General features: G+C 40.3%; 1 protein-coding gene across 2 annotated transcripts in view; it reads right to left on the reverse strand.

The window, feature by feature from the left end:
• WWP1 (WW domain containing E3 ubiquitin protein ligase 1) overlaps positions 1-14530 on the reverse strand; it is a 68696-nt gene that overhangs the window by 23956 nt on the left and 30210 nt on the right. For both annotated transcript variants that reach the window (XM_039345454.1, XM_039345455.1), the window contains exons 7-13: positions 14198-14352; positions 3541-3889; positions 2992-3087; positions 2018-2192; positions 1052-1106; positions 882-966; positions 673-801 (exon numbers count right to left, since the gene is read on the reverse strand). In XM_039345454.1, coding sequence (XP_039201388.1) covers positions 673-801; positions 882-966; positions 1052-1106; positions 2018-2192; positions 2992-3087; positions 3541-3889; positions 14198-14352 — 1044 coding nt within the window. The remainder of the gene's footprint in view (positions 1-672; positions 802-881; positions 967-1051; positions 1107-2017; positions 2193-2991; positions 3088-3540; positions 3890-14197; positions 14353-14530) is intronic.

Below are 14530 nucleotides of genomic sequence, written 5' to 3' on the forward strand. Positions count from 1 at the left end.
TTTGTATCCTGCCTTATTTTTACAAATAACTCAAGGTGATGAACATGTCCAAAACCCTCTTCTTCCTATTTTCTTCACCACTTTGCACTTTAACAACAACCTTCTCTTTAAATTCTTTCGCTTTATCTAAAGTAACTTCACTCCTTTATTTATAACTAAAGACAGAGAAAATTGAATTGCCATCCCATGTTTTTAAAGTCAAACCACTCATGCACTTACAAGTTAGCTTAATTAAATCTAGAGAACAAATTATGTATATTGGGAAAGAGGGAAGAATGATTTCACTGTATACATTTCTTAATCTCCATTATATTTTGTAATACTGTTACACATTCACAATGATTTAAAGCAAAAGCATAGAGCAGCATCAAAAATATTTAAACAATTAAAATTATATAAATAAGGATTTTTAAATACCAACAATGAAATTAATTCATTTCAGAAACCAGGGATGGTTATACAAAAAGCTTAATTCCAACCTCCTACCAAATGAGCCTATGGCAACTTCTACAGATGTCTTTATTAAGGGAAAATAGAATATATAGACAAAAGCATGGTGGAGTTCATACCAATAATTCATCCAATTACTAGAGACCAAACATTATCAATTATGCTAGCTCTACTATACATTTAACACACGGTAAGTATTTTAGACTATCCATTAACACTTACACAGATAATTTACCAGTACGAGGATCATTGAAGGTAGTTGTTCGTGTGTTATGATCAACGAAGTATCTTACACCTTCTCTTGTGTATCTGATTTCCCAGCCTTCTGGAAGGGGATCTTCATTTTGTAAACTGAAAAGTTAAAGTAAACAGATTTCTTAAAAATTCAGTATTTTTTTTGTTCAATGAGTAAAAACAGATTATCAACATACCCTTGAGTCCGTGGATCTTCCCACTGTGTTGTCTTTGTATTGTGATTTACAAAATATACTCTGTCATTTGAATCAACTCTTCTTTCTGAAATAAAAATGAGCTATGTAAACAATATAAACAATACAAATAATAATGTATGAATATAATTGTACATATTTATATTTCTCACCCCAGCCTGGTGGTAAAGGACCTAGTGGATCATTTTCAGCAGAAAGCATTGAAGCCTAGTGAAAATAAAATAAATTGGAATTATTCTTTCATTACTATTTAACTGCACTTGATGAAAATAAATCAAATCTTTCCATATAAACATTTAGCCAATACCAATTCCTTTGCGATCTATTTATAACGAGAAAGGGAAGCAGAGAAACGGGAGTTTTAGCAGAGAAGCTATGCTTTGAATACTATCTGCTAGGGACTTACACTTGGTGGGCCCTAGGAGGCATGCCTTTTCTTCTGTGGTGCCCTCCTTTTATAACATTCTCCCCTCCTCCCAAGGGGATTAGATCCATCCTTGTTATTGTTCCAGAAGTCCCTAAAGACCTGGCTATGTCAGCAGGGCTAGGGATCCCAGAGGACTAGTGACATTTTAATTCCATCATTGTTAATATCTACTCATTCCTGTACCTGGTTGTATGTTTAATAATGGATTATTTTAATTTTGATAATGCTTATTTTTTAATATTTATTGCTTTGTTTAATTTTGTACACTATTTAGAATCACTTTTTGTGAGATGAGGGGCTATATAAATTTGCTAAATAAACAAACAAAAATCTTTCTAATAAAAAAAAGTGCCCAATTCCCAAATTGAGTTTATATTGGCTACCTGGAAATTAACAAACAAAACATGCTTTTTGAGCTTTCTAACATTTTAAAAATTTATTATTTAAGTTTATTATGGCAAAATTTATTTATTATGGCAATGTTCTTAATAAACTAAATAGTTTATTAGCCAACTGTATCAAAATATAGTTAAATGGGTCACAGTTTTGGCTAAATCATGGCTTCACATTATATCTGAGCTCAAGCATGGTCAAGACAATCAAAAAATCTCAATATCATATACGTATAATAATATGCATTGAATATCTAAGAATGGATAGGAAAAGAATATAAACATTTTTTTAGCTTTACCGAATAGAGGTATCGTTGGTTAAATTGTTGCATAGCTCCTTGCAATTGATTTCGTTGCGACTGCCATTGTTCAAAATTTCTGACTGATTCCATTGTTGGTCTCTGCCATGTTGTTGTTCGTGTGTTATGGTCCACATAATAAACTCTTCCACGATCATCAACTCTTCTTTCCCAGCTAGGAAGAAAATTACAATATTGGGAACAATGTTATAACAATAAATAACTTGTTATAGGCACTATTAATTGTATATTAGTAGTTACGAAGATTTAAACTAGAACTTTTTTTATAAACTTTTCTATAAGCTATCACCATGGTAATTGCTATTATAAAAAAGAAATCATTCAATGACACAAAATAAAATCCATAATAGTCTGAATACAGAATAAACTAGTGGGAGACACTCCAAAACAATTAGAATTCTGTGAATTTTAAAACTATTTCCTATGTATTACAAATTTGAAGATTTTTATTTTGAATTTTATTAATTAGCATATTGACATACTTTTGGTAGAACAGTTAATAAAAGGAATCCCCTCTTCCCTCTTAAATAATGTGAATTGGGAGTGCAGGGCAGTAAAGCTTCTGTGAAAGAGATAGTATGCAAAATGGGGCAGATTTCTGACTACTCTAGCTCCTTGCTCCTCTTCCCATTGTCCAGGAAGCTCAACTCATACTCAAAGGGCATAAATAACTGAAGAACATATGAGGGAAGAAGCATCCTTACACTATCTTATATTATAATTATAATTCAAGTATACGGATTTACTTTTAAAGTTTACTAAAGACAAGCATTCTTTAATTTTTTGTTTATAATAAGCTTGCTAAAATATGCTAATTTAGCAAGCTTATTATAAAGAAAGTTAAATTCCACTGTATAATTTACGTACATATTGTAGCAAATTCTCATATCTACATTTTGGTAGCAATTTTTTTAGCCTTTATTAATACATGGAAAAGCATAAATAACTATTACCCTGGTGGCAAAGGTTGAGGCCTTTCCCAAGTTGTAGTTCTTGTGTTGTGATCAACATAATAAGTTCTACCATGGGGATCCTTTCTTTGTTCCCATCTTTGAAAAACACAAAAAGTAAAACTTAATTAACAGAAAACAAAAATTCTCTCTTGAAAAGCTGAAATTTACATAAAAAACAGCAACCAATTTCAGATCAGTTATAGGAAACACTGCTGCAGGAAGAAAGGACAAATTTCTTCCTTCTTATTACATGGCTATATACTTAAAATACAGTTAATCCAGCACTAAAAACAAGTTATTCATCATCACATAAATTTATTTTTGCCTGCATAGATAACAGATTAGAGGAAATGTCTTCAGCTTTGGTTCTACTGGATAGATAAAATCAATAGAAAATACTAGGCATAACCTATGGATATGTTAGATACAACTGATTTCAAAAGAGATTAATTCAGTTACTTTAGTATAATCTAACACATTGCCAATTACATTTCACCATTAACATTTCCATGTGAATCTAACAAGTGCATCACATTTAATCTCACATACCCTGGAGGCAAAGGTTCTATGCTGGTGTTACCAGGTTGCTGCCTTATGGCTTCACCAGATACATTAGCAGACTCCCTTGGTTTTGCTACCTCTGCCATTGGTGTTGCATTGTTCTCTGTGCTAGAGGATACAGAATCTGAAGGAGCAATGGGCTGAAGTCCTGAAAATGCACTAAAGGCAGTTGTAGAGGTACTGCTTTCAGCATTACTAGTAGTAGCCTCAGTTTCTATAGGAGTTTCTAAAGTAGTAGTGGTACAATCAGCAGACGTAGATGGTGCTTCTGTAGAATCCATAGGTATTTCGGAGATTGAAAGGTTATCAACTTCCATTATAGATGATTCACAACTAACTGTAATACACAAAAAGAGAATAAAATGTGAGATAAGGACTTTTATCTTTTGAACATTACGTCTGAAATCAAACATGAAATCAGACTGCTTAGCCAGTGAGGGTAACCTGCAAACATTATTGATTTTTAAACTATTATTGATTATTAAAATGTTAAAGTAATATACAAAGAAAATGACAACTCCAACATGATTTGATTATATTATATTCACTTTAATAGGTTCTACCATGTGAATCCTTTCATTTTCAACTGCTAATAACCATATAGATTTTCTCTATAACACTCTATCTCCAACTTGTTCTTTCAAGTCTCCCAATGATGCACACTGTAGTCAATCTTGCTGCTGATCATCCCCTTCTTTTCTTTTTTCCACCTTCCCATAGTACAGCCTTTTCCAAAGAGCCAGGTCTTCACATGACATGTTCCAAGTAGGATCATTTGAGCTTGGTAATTTGTGTTTTGAACTCTGGATTTATTTTTTCAGTGATCCACTAATTTGTTTTCTTGCTATGCATGGTATACTCAGGAGTCTTTTCCAAAATGAAAGTTCAAAGGCATCAATAATCTTTCTCTTCTGCTTTTTAAAGTCACTTCCATACAGTGTCACAGGGAATACTATGGCTTGAACTCTTCTGATCTTTTTAAGTATAGACATATCACAACATTTATTTTTTCCAAGGCCTTCATGGCTGCTCTACTATGCAATCCAACTTTTGCGTAGACTTCTTCTATACAAATGTAGCAGAGTCCAATAAATTCTAGATATTATTTGTTGTAAGTCATAATTTGAGGTCTCTTGACACTTGTAATAGAAATTAGAACATTCTCTCATTGTCTACACAATATAGAGATCTCAAATTCGTTATTCCATTGATTTCTTAGCATATATCAAATTGATTTACTGATAACAAATACCTATAAAAACTAATAGTAAGCTTTTTAGTTTTAACAGATTTAACAAGGTCTAGTACCTCAGGTGTTTCAGAAGTTAAAAATAGTGCTGGCCAATAAAATATTGCTAACAAAGGTTGTAGCTGTAAATATTTCAATTGGATTATATCAGATAGATGATATTTCATACTTAACAGAATGTATGTTAAACATTCATCTTCATCATCAATCAGTTAATCTAAAGTATGTATCTCCACTTCCATTCAATTTTTCATAGTTTGGTTAGAAATGGGGCGTTGTCTTACCTGAACGCCTTTTCTCAGTAGGATGAAGTAGAGTCCAATGGTTGAGTTCCATGACAGCCTTCCTGCCCGACAGACTAGGTCAAAACTTTGGCCACACCCTCTCTTTGGCGTGACTCCAGTTTTGACTGAGACGAGAGTTGTTCGTTGAATTCTATAGTAGCTCCTCGTTCGATATCTGCCTAGACCTAATACCTGGGGGGGTTTGGACTCTACATCATCCTGCTGAGAAAAGGCGTTCAGGTAAGACAACGCCCCTTCTCCAGCAGGATGGCTGTAGAGTCCAATGGTTGGGACATATCAAAGCCCTCATGTCCCCCTGGGAGGGAGTGTCTAGGCCCCTGGCTCCTGAGGAGAAACAATCTGCTGTAGCACCCTTCTACCAAAGGCAGCCTCCGCTACGGTAAAGGAGTCTAAGTGGTAATGCTTAACAAATACAGAGGGAGAAGACCAAGTTACGGCCTTACAAATCTCCTCCACTGAGGCTTGTGTGGACCATGCTGCTGATGTGGACGCGCTGCGCGTTGAATGAGCAGTCGCGTGTGGTAGCACTGGAATTGTCTGAGCGACGTACGCTTGGGCTATACAAGCTCTGATCCACCTACCTATGGTAGAAGATGAAACCTTCTTCCCCATAGTTGGAAGGAAACAAATAGAGCTTCCGTCTTACAGAAGGACAAAGTGTGCTTTACATAGTAGCACAGCGCTCTACGCACGTTCAGTTTGTGCCATCTATGTTCTAGCCTATGTCTGGGATTGGGGCAGCAATCAGGAAGAGTCAGTTCCCGAGATCTGTGGAAGATGCTGTTTACCTTCGGAATGAGTGCAGGGTCCGGTCTGAGGACCACCTTGTCCTTGAAGAAGGTACATAGATCCTTTCTAACTGACAATGCTGCTAGTTCCGAGATTCTTCTCGCGGAAGTGACAGCCATTAGAAAGGCTACCTTTAACGATAGGTGATGGAGAAAACATGAGTCGAGAGGCTCAAATGGGGCTGATGTCAAGGCTTGAAGAACCTTAGACAATCTACAGGAAGGATACCTGTGTATGACAGGAGGCTTAGTATTGACTGCTCCTTTTAGGAAGGCGCTAATCGCCAGATGTTGTGACAGAGGAGTTAAGTTGTCACAGGAAAGGACAGTTGAGAGGGCTGCTACCTGTCTACGAATGGTGTTGACTGATAGGCCCTTATTAAGTCCCTCTAACAGGTAGTCTAATATATTGGGAATAGACCCTGAAATTGGGTCTAGCTGATGTAGAGAGCGTCACTTGCAGAACCCCTTCCATGTAGCGTCGTAGATCCTGTTGGTCAAAGGTTGTCTTGATGCTTGTATGATTGATATCACCCTTGAGGAATAGAATTGCCTAGCTAAACCTTTGCCGCTCAAATGCCAAGCGGCTAGTTGTAGCCACTGAGGATCTGGATGTAGAAGCTTGCCCTGACCGAGTATTACTCGGTCCGGGGGAATCTTCCACAGGGGTGATATTGAGAGATCCACAAGGTCTGTAAACCATGGACGCCGTGGCCAGTGTGGAGCAATCAAGAGTACTTCTGCGCCTTCTAGGATCAACTTGCGTATGGTCGCCGGTAACAATGGGAGTGGTGGAAAGGCGTACAGGAGTTATGCCAGCCACCGACACCTGAGAGCGTCCGTTCCTTCTGACCCCAGAGTCGTGAATCTGGAGAAGAACCTGGGTAGTTGTGTGTTCTTCGGAGTGGCAAATAGGTCCAGGTGTGGTCGCCCGAACCTCCTGGAGATCTCCTTGAACAAGGCCGGATCCAGACGCCTTTCCGACTGGTCCACCTTGGCTCTGCTCAGAGAGTCTGCCTGGAGATTTGCCTCCCCTGAGATGTTCCGCTCTGGTGGAACTCAAATTTGCTTCCGCCCACCGAGCTAGAGCTGATGCTTCCTGCATCAGTTCCATGGATCTTGTTTCTCCCCCCTTGTTGACATGGGCTTTTGCTGCCACGTTGTCGGTTAGAACGAGGACATGTCCTCCCGTTACTAGGTAGGAGAATTGGCGTAGAGCCAGGTGGGTGGCCCGCAACTCCAGCCAATTGATGCTGTGAGTGAGGTCCGATTGTTTCCACTGGCCCTGAGCTATCTGAGTTCCCAGATGGGGTCCCCATCCGAATAGACTCGCATCTGTCGTGAGCGTGAGCCGGGTCGGCTCCCTGAATGTTTCCCCTGAGCATCGTGGGTGATATCCAACGATTCAGGGACCTCAGTAAGTGGTTTGGTACCAAGACCTTCCTGCTGGAGGTGCTGAGGTTCCTTCTCTGATAAGGGAGGAGGAACCACTGCTACTCCCTTGAGTGGAGTCTTGTCCATGGCAAAATGCCCATGCAAGAAATCATTTTCCCCAGGAGCTTCTAGAGTTGCAACAAAGGTACTCTCTTGTATCTCTAAAGCTGATGAACCAGCTTTGAGATGCTGTTTCGACGCTCCTGGGAAAGATATACCCTGCCCTGGGATGAGTCTATCACCGCTCCCAGATGCTGAAGCCTCCTTGCGGGAGTGAGATGGCTTTATTTTGAAATTGACTGAGAATCCGTGATCCTGTAGGATGCGGATCGTGGTCTGAAGGTCTAATCTTGCTTGTGTGAGCTGGATTGAATCAAAATATCGTCCAGATAAACTGTACGCGCACCAGCATCAACCTGAGATGGGCCGCTATGACTGCTAGAATCTTGGTAAATACCCTTGGAGCTGAGGAGAGTCCGAAGGGTAGAGCCCTGTACTGGTAATGCCGGTTTGTGTAGGTAATCTGAGGAACTTGCGGTACTTGGGATGGATAGGAATATGCAAGTACGCCTCCATAAGATCTATTGAGGATAGGAGGTCTCCCTCCCTGATACTGGCCAAGATGGACTTTAGGGACTGCCTTTTGAACCTCCTGTAGGTTACAAAATAATTCAGACCCTTTAGATCCAGTAACGCCCTCCACCCTCCTGATGTCTTTGGGATCACAAGGAGTAGAAGCCTTTCCTTTCCTCTTCCTTTGGTACCCTTTCTATGCCTGAATTGACAAAAGGTGTGCAATGGCCGAGGTTACCGACCTTGCTTTGGATGTCTTTCTGGAAATGGGACACCTGATGAAGCGGTTTGGTGGGGGAGAATAAAACTCTAAGGTCAGGCCATGCCTGATTGTTTCCAGTACCCAGGCATCGGTGGTGGTCTGTTCCCAGACCTCGATGAAGTTCCCTAACGACCCCCTATGGGAGTATCTTGCCTGGCGTCACTTGGAACATTTAAAGGGTCGGGTTCCCGATCCTCTGGAGGGATGCCTGGATTGGAATTGTCCTCAGGCTCCCATGTTTGGGCGATCCTGGGAACGATCCTGTCCCGAGTAGAAGGATCGTGAGCCTCTAGACCAGTCCCAGGATTGCCCTGATCAAAAGGGCTGTCTCCAGTCCCAGGAGCTTCCTGGGCGGAAACCTTGTCTCCGAAATTCTTGAGTGCCTTTCCTATCCAGCTTCTTTGATGGGTGGACTAGAATCTTTCTCTTGTCCCTGCTCTCACTTACAAGAGTGACCCACTGTACTTGGACGTTGATAGACGCCACTTGGCCTTTAGGTCTGTTTTCCAATTTTTAAGCCACAGTAGTCTGCGCGAGGCTACTGTGGCAGCAATTGACCTTGCTGCATACTTGGTTGCGTGAAGTGAGGCATCAGCCATAAATTGTGAGGCAGCCAGTATTTTGGCCAAAGTTTGGTGAGTTCTGACCTGATCAGGAGGTATAGTGTTTGCAGCTCGCGAAGCCACCTAATGCAGGACCTGGAAAAGAATGACAAGGAAGTTGCCGCCTTGGCCGCCCCGGCTGCGGCCATGTGGGAGCGACGGAGGGAGTGCTCAAATTTCTTGTCCTCTGGTTTCAAGGCCTCCGCCATGTCTCCTGGAATCGCTGTGGGGACATCTAGCATGTCGGAAAAGAATGGAGACACACTGAATAGCTTCCTCTCCACCCTGTTAGGTGTAGGTGGCGTTGCTAGGGAAGACCATTGCTCCTCTACAGAGGTGCGGAAAACCTCGGGACAAGGAGTGTACTTGTCCTGAGGTACTTTTTGGGGGGGGGCGGGCGAAAAGGGGGTTTTTTGCCTCCTTACTTGTGGAAGGATTCTCCTCCTGAACTGAGGTCAGATTGACCGTAGAGCCTGCCTATATTAAAAGTGATTTGAGGAGAGCTGGATCAAAGAGGCCAGAGCTCGTCGCCTGCTCAGGAGTGGTCCCTTATCCTCCGAAAGGGGCATGCCAGTCATGTCCAGATCTATTGATTCTACCTCTCCTATTTGAGAGGAGGTCTCAGAGATATTGTAGCCAGATCCTTGTTTCGTCCCTTGGGGGATGGTTAAAAGGCTACTTGACCTTTAGATGCCATAAACTGGGAAAAGGCATCCTACATGAATGCCTGAATTTGGGCAGACCATATGTCCTTCTGAGCTTTGTCGTTAGACGCAGCTGTAGTGGGAGTATGGTCTGGTGATGATGCTGGTGATGAGGAGTGAGAGGTATCCATCTGTTCGGTTTCCCCCAGAGGAGACCAAGCTCTAAGGACTTCCTGGGAAGTAGGCTCTGGTATAGGGGCCGCCAATGGGGCAGGGGAAACCATGTTTGCCTCATTGGATTTGGTTCTCTGGGCCCTGGAGAATTGTTTTTCTAGCGCCAAATGTCTCCTCGAGGCCTCTCGCTCAGCTGTTTTGGAGGGTCCCTTTTGGATAAGGTGCTTTGTTTTGGCCTTCTTCTTCCCCCCCACATCAGATTCTGTGGATCTGCGCTTTTGTTGTTGTTGTGGGGGGGGCAGTCGGGGACCCTGTATAGCTGAATGCGAGACACTGTCTGCCATTGTGGCAAGGTACCCCGAGTAGGCAATACCTGGAGTGGGGGGAAGCCAGAAACACGCAGATCAGATGCAGAGTTTGTAGGCTGCAAGCCTGACTCTGAAGTCAAACAATGGCCGGACAGACAGGTACTATTTTGAGAAGAAAGGTCCTGTGGGGCCGGTGACAAATGGTCACCTTAGAGAGCAGATGGAATACAAGGGAAAACTCCTCACACTCCTCCAGCCAATAATCAGGTTTAATAAGAATGATTATCCGCAGAACTGTACTGCCCCCCAGTCACTGGGCTGTAAAGACAGACCCAAGGGTGTCTAATAATGTATATTTCTCTCTCCTTCCCCTCTCTCTATTCTATTATATATTTATTATTATTATTATTATCATTATTATAAATATATATATATGTGTATATAAGAGCAAACTAATCCCAGATGGGAGGAAAGGCAGGGCTGAAAAAACTCCGGTAGTTGACCCAACTAATGGAGAAAAGAACAGTAAAGGACACCCAAAATGGCGCTGAAGAGGGAGACCACGCCCCCTAACTGCCAAACTGTCAGCTTCTAGAATAACACGAGGCTCAAAATGGCGATTGAAGCCTTCACGGGGAGTTTATGGGCTGAGGTAATCAGCAGAGAAGGCTCACGAGGGGTGGGGGGGTGATCCGAAAGGGAAACTTCCCTCAAGCACAGCCGTTTGTTTAACTCGGTGTTTTGCAATCTGCGCTTCTTAAAGTCAGCTGGCAAGGGAGCTTGGTAGAAAAAAACACCCCCTATACTGCTGACCGGCGATCCGCGGATCTGCCAGTCGTTCCGGAGCCGCTGGAGCTTGCGCTTCACAGCTGAGTAAAGATGAGCTCCGCTGCTGCTACGAAGGCTCCGAGTCCCCGAAATAGCTTGGAATGTGCTCGCAATGCGATACGCTCACCACAATGACGGAAACAAGGCCCTCAGGTCTCGAAGTTCTGACAGAAGGCTCAGAGCTGCAATCTAAGAAGAGAACGTCTTCTCGAATACCACAGCAAACACAGTAAGAGAGAGGAGGATTTGACTCAATTTGTCTCAATTTTGACTATCTAAGGAGCTAAGGTTTTTTTGCTGTTAACGGGCTCGAGACTAAGTCAAAACTGGAGTCACGCCAAAGAGAGGGTGTGGCCAAAGTTTTGACTTAGTCTGTCGGGCGGGAAGGCTGTCATGGAACCCAACCATTCGGCTCTACAGCCATCCTGCTGGAGAATTGACTGATTCTTTTTCTGTGGTTTGCCATAATTCAGTGAGTACTCCATCAATTCTTGTAACCTGACTTAGTAATGACCAGAATGCTGATATAATTTCATCTTCTGATACTAGAGGTTCTTATAAGTAAGGAATATCCTCTAAGGTACTTTGGATGTTGAGGTCTCTATTGCATTCTGTTTCAGTATACTCCTTCCCGCTTCCTTTGATCTCCTTATAATTGGTTACTACTTATCCATTGGTGTCCTTCAGCATACCCATTTGAACCTCCTTCTGAATTCAAAGATCTTTTGAAAGACTGTCCATGTTTTTCCATGTCTGTTTCCATTTCTTATGCTTTTGCAGATGTTGTATATTGTCTCTTCTAATAGCTCTCAAAAACTCTTTAGGTTTCTTTCTGAGATTTTGTCTTTCTTGGCTTTAGCTTCTCTTCTCCTCTCTTCTTGGCAATTTGCACAGTTTGTCCTGACATCCAGTTTGTTTTCTTTCTTATTTCAGTTTTAACAGTCTCTTTTCACATTCATCTTTGATGACTTTTTTAAGTTTATTACCTAATTTTTCTGGTTCTCCATTATTAAAGTTTAGGACTTCAAAGCAATTTCAATGTTCTTCTTGAAGCATCTCTTTGTCTTTCCTTGAAACACCCTGAAATTGCAACATAACATCTGACAAACAATAAGCTTTATTTCCAAAGCCGAAGCTGAAAAGGTCAGCTGTGAACATCCTAAAAATTTTAATGCAAACACATCTTCTTTCTTTTGAAGTTGGGAGGAAATTCTGAAAAGTAACAAAAAGAATTCTATACTCTACTTTATAATAAGCTTCAGCCTTATCTTCTCAAGCTAAGGGACAGCTTTATCATAAGGCAAAGTGAGACAACAATTTCTGGCAGCAGATGCTGGGAAATGAAAGATAAAAACTAAGTACTGGGGGTGGAAACCTGAGCTGCACTGCATGGTCTCACTTAAAGTCCTAAGTATTTTATTGTCTACAAGTAGTGATTATGCTCTATTGTCAGTATTAAAGTAAGATTCAACAACCATTTTAGTCTGACTCTATGTATGAATAAGAACGGGACGGGGTGCCTTTTTGTCTCCTCTCAGGCAGAAAGTCAAACTATCAATCTTATCCACAGCAAGGAACAGCCAATACCGAGTAGGGAGACTCCAGCAGTAACTGAGCTTAAAATGTTTTTCCACTTTTCCAAAGTGAAAGGGATATTCTCTATTTTTTAAAAAAAGATGTTTGCTTCCATCCAGCCAGAAAAGAAGATGAATCTGGCAAAAAAAATTGTTTGATTAGCAAAATCAATTAAAAATACTAGATATGGTAGATATGTAGCTTCCTCTATATGCTTCAATAGTAATTTCCTTGGGACTGTTATAAGGAAGATATAATATCCAAGAAATAAATTACAGTATTACAATAATATATTTTATTACATTTAAGATGCTTTACTTCTAGTTGGTCTGAGTTTTCAGATAATAAACTGTTACATTTTAAATACATATTAGAAATAATAGAATGTACCAATAGAATAGAATAACTCAGGATGGAACTGTGGGGTCTTTGGTGCTCTCTGAGCTTGGTTGTTTTCTTGCAAACATTTCATTATCCAACTAGGTAACAACATCAGTGCTAGAAGGGAGTGGAATTTTCTCTCTGTTTATATACTGGTGCCTTGCCCTGTCAGTGTTAGTGACAGTATTTTTGGTGGTTCCTTGATTAGTGATTACTGCATCCAGAATGCCATACAGCAGTCCTGTAACCTCTTAGGGAAAGACAAACAGAGGAATATCTCGAAGGCTAATATGCCAATATTACTAGAAACTTCACAAATAAGATCACTTAGATCAGCTCTAAGTTGAACACTGCCTGAGCAAATCCTACTGAAATGACTGGTGCATGTTCTGGTATCTGAGAAGAGCTAATCCTGTGAACTTCAAGGAAGCAGACCGGGTTCTCAATGCTTTGAGCTGTCACCTGTATGATGAACTTATGTTCCTCCTGGTTAGTAAAGATTGTTAGGAAATATGTATGACGGTAAGGGGAAAAGACCTTGGAAGACGGGGCAAAAAGATGCTGCCTAGGGAATAGTCAGATGAGAGGTAGCATAGTCCCCAGCTGCATAGTGAGTGAGCAAGAGGCTCAGAAAGGACCTTCTCTAAGTTATCAGGCTATAAAATTGATAGCAGGAAAATTGTAAGTTCAAACTTGCAAGATTCTGTTAATATATCTGTACAAGAAACTAGAATTAGCTTATCTGGTCATGTTTCCTATCTGGTCTACTTGGTAAGGCTGACATCAATCTTGCATCAAGGTCCTCTTCCTTACACTCTACAGGAATAGCATTGGGCCCCAACCCTGTTGATCTCCAGGAAAGAATTAAAAAGTTTATTTTTCCTGCAGGTCTTAGGTAATTTGTAAATTGTTTGAATGGTTGCTACTTGAATGTTTGTACATTCCTTAACATGCTGCTATTATGGTATTTCATCTTATATTTAAATTATGCTTTAACTCATATGCCAGTCTGAGTCATTTTATTGAAGTGAGCCTTTTAAATCAGATAAATAATTCCACCACACATGAAATCTGAGTTCAAGACTACTTTTTACATTTTTATTCCACTTTCTCTGATATAGTTGTTGATCTTGTACTTATAAATTAAGCTGTTTACATATCCTGAATAAATGTTTGCAATTTGCATTTTCCTCCTACTTCAATGAACAAATAAATAGCCTTAATAAAACACACTTATCTCAAGGTAACATACAAGTCTTTTTAAATCCAATTTTTACCCAACATTTTTCCATATCATCCTTTAAAAGCTGCTGCAAAAGGTTAGATTATTTGATGCAACAGTAAGTGTAGCACAACAGAGAAAGTACCAACATATTTTGATACATACACATATTGAAGTGTTCTCCTCCTATGTTCAAGATTCTCAATAATCTAACTTAATACATTAATTCTTAGTATTAATTTAATGTTTCTTTTTAAAAAAAGAAGTCTAGTAAATCACCTTAGCCAATATTTTTCTTACCAATGTTGTTATCTTGTTCACTTGACAGTGGTTTTGGTATTGGTGAATTTTTCGATCTGGTCACAATATGAGGAGATGATGAGTTGTCTCCATTAATGGCATGTATAGGGAATGAGACCTGTACTGTGGAACTTGATGGTGTTTCATTATCTAATCTGTAGAAAATATCACACAGGTTATGAAAAATATGTATTATATTTATATATTCTCCACTCCAATAACCCACTACATACAAATCAAAAGTAAATGTATTTTAAATAATTTTCATATTCTTCTTCCTTCACCTGTTTTCATTTCTCAGCACCATTTTTAATTTGTGTATCTGTCATGTTT

The sequence above is a fragment of the Crotalus tigris genome, unplaced genomic scaffold (genome assembly GCF_016545835.1).
Source record: "Crotalus tigris isolate CLP2741 ecotype Arizona unplaced genomic scaffold, ASM1654583v1 scf7180000017952.28453644438:3035480, whole genome shotgun sequence".
NCBI lineage: Eukaryota > Metazoa > Chordata > Lepidosauria > Squamata > Viperidae > Crotalus > Crotalus tigris.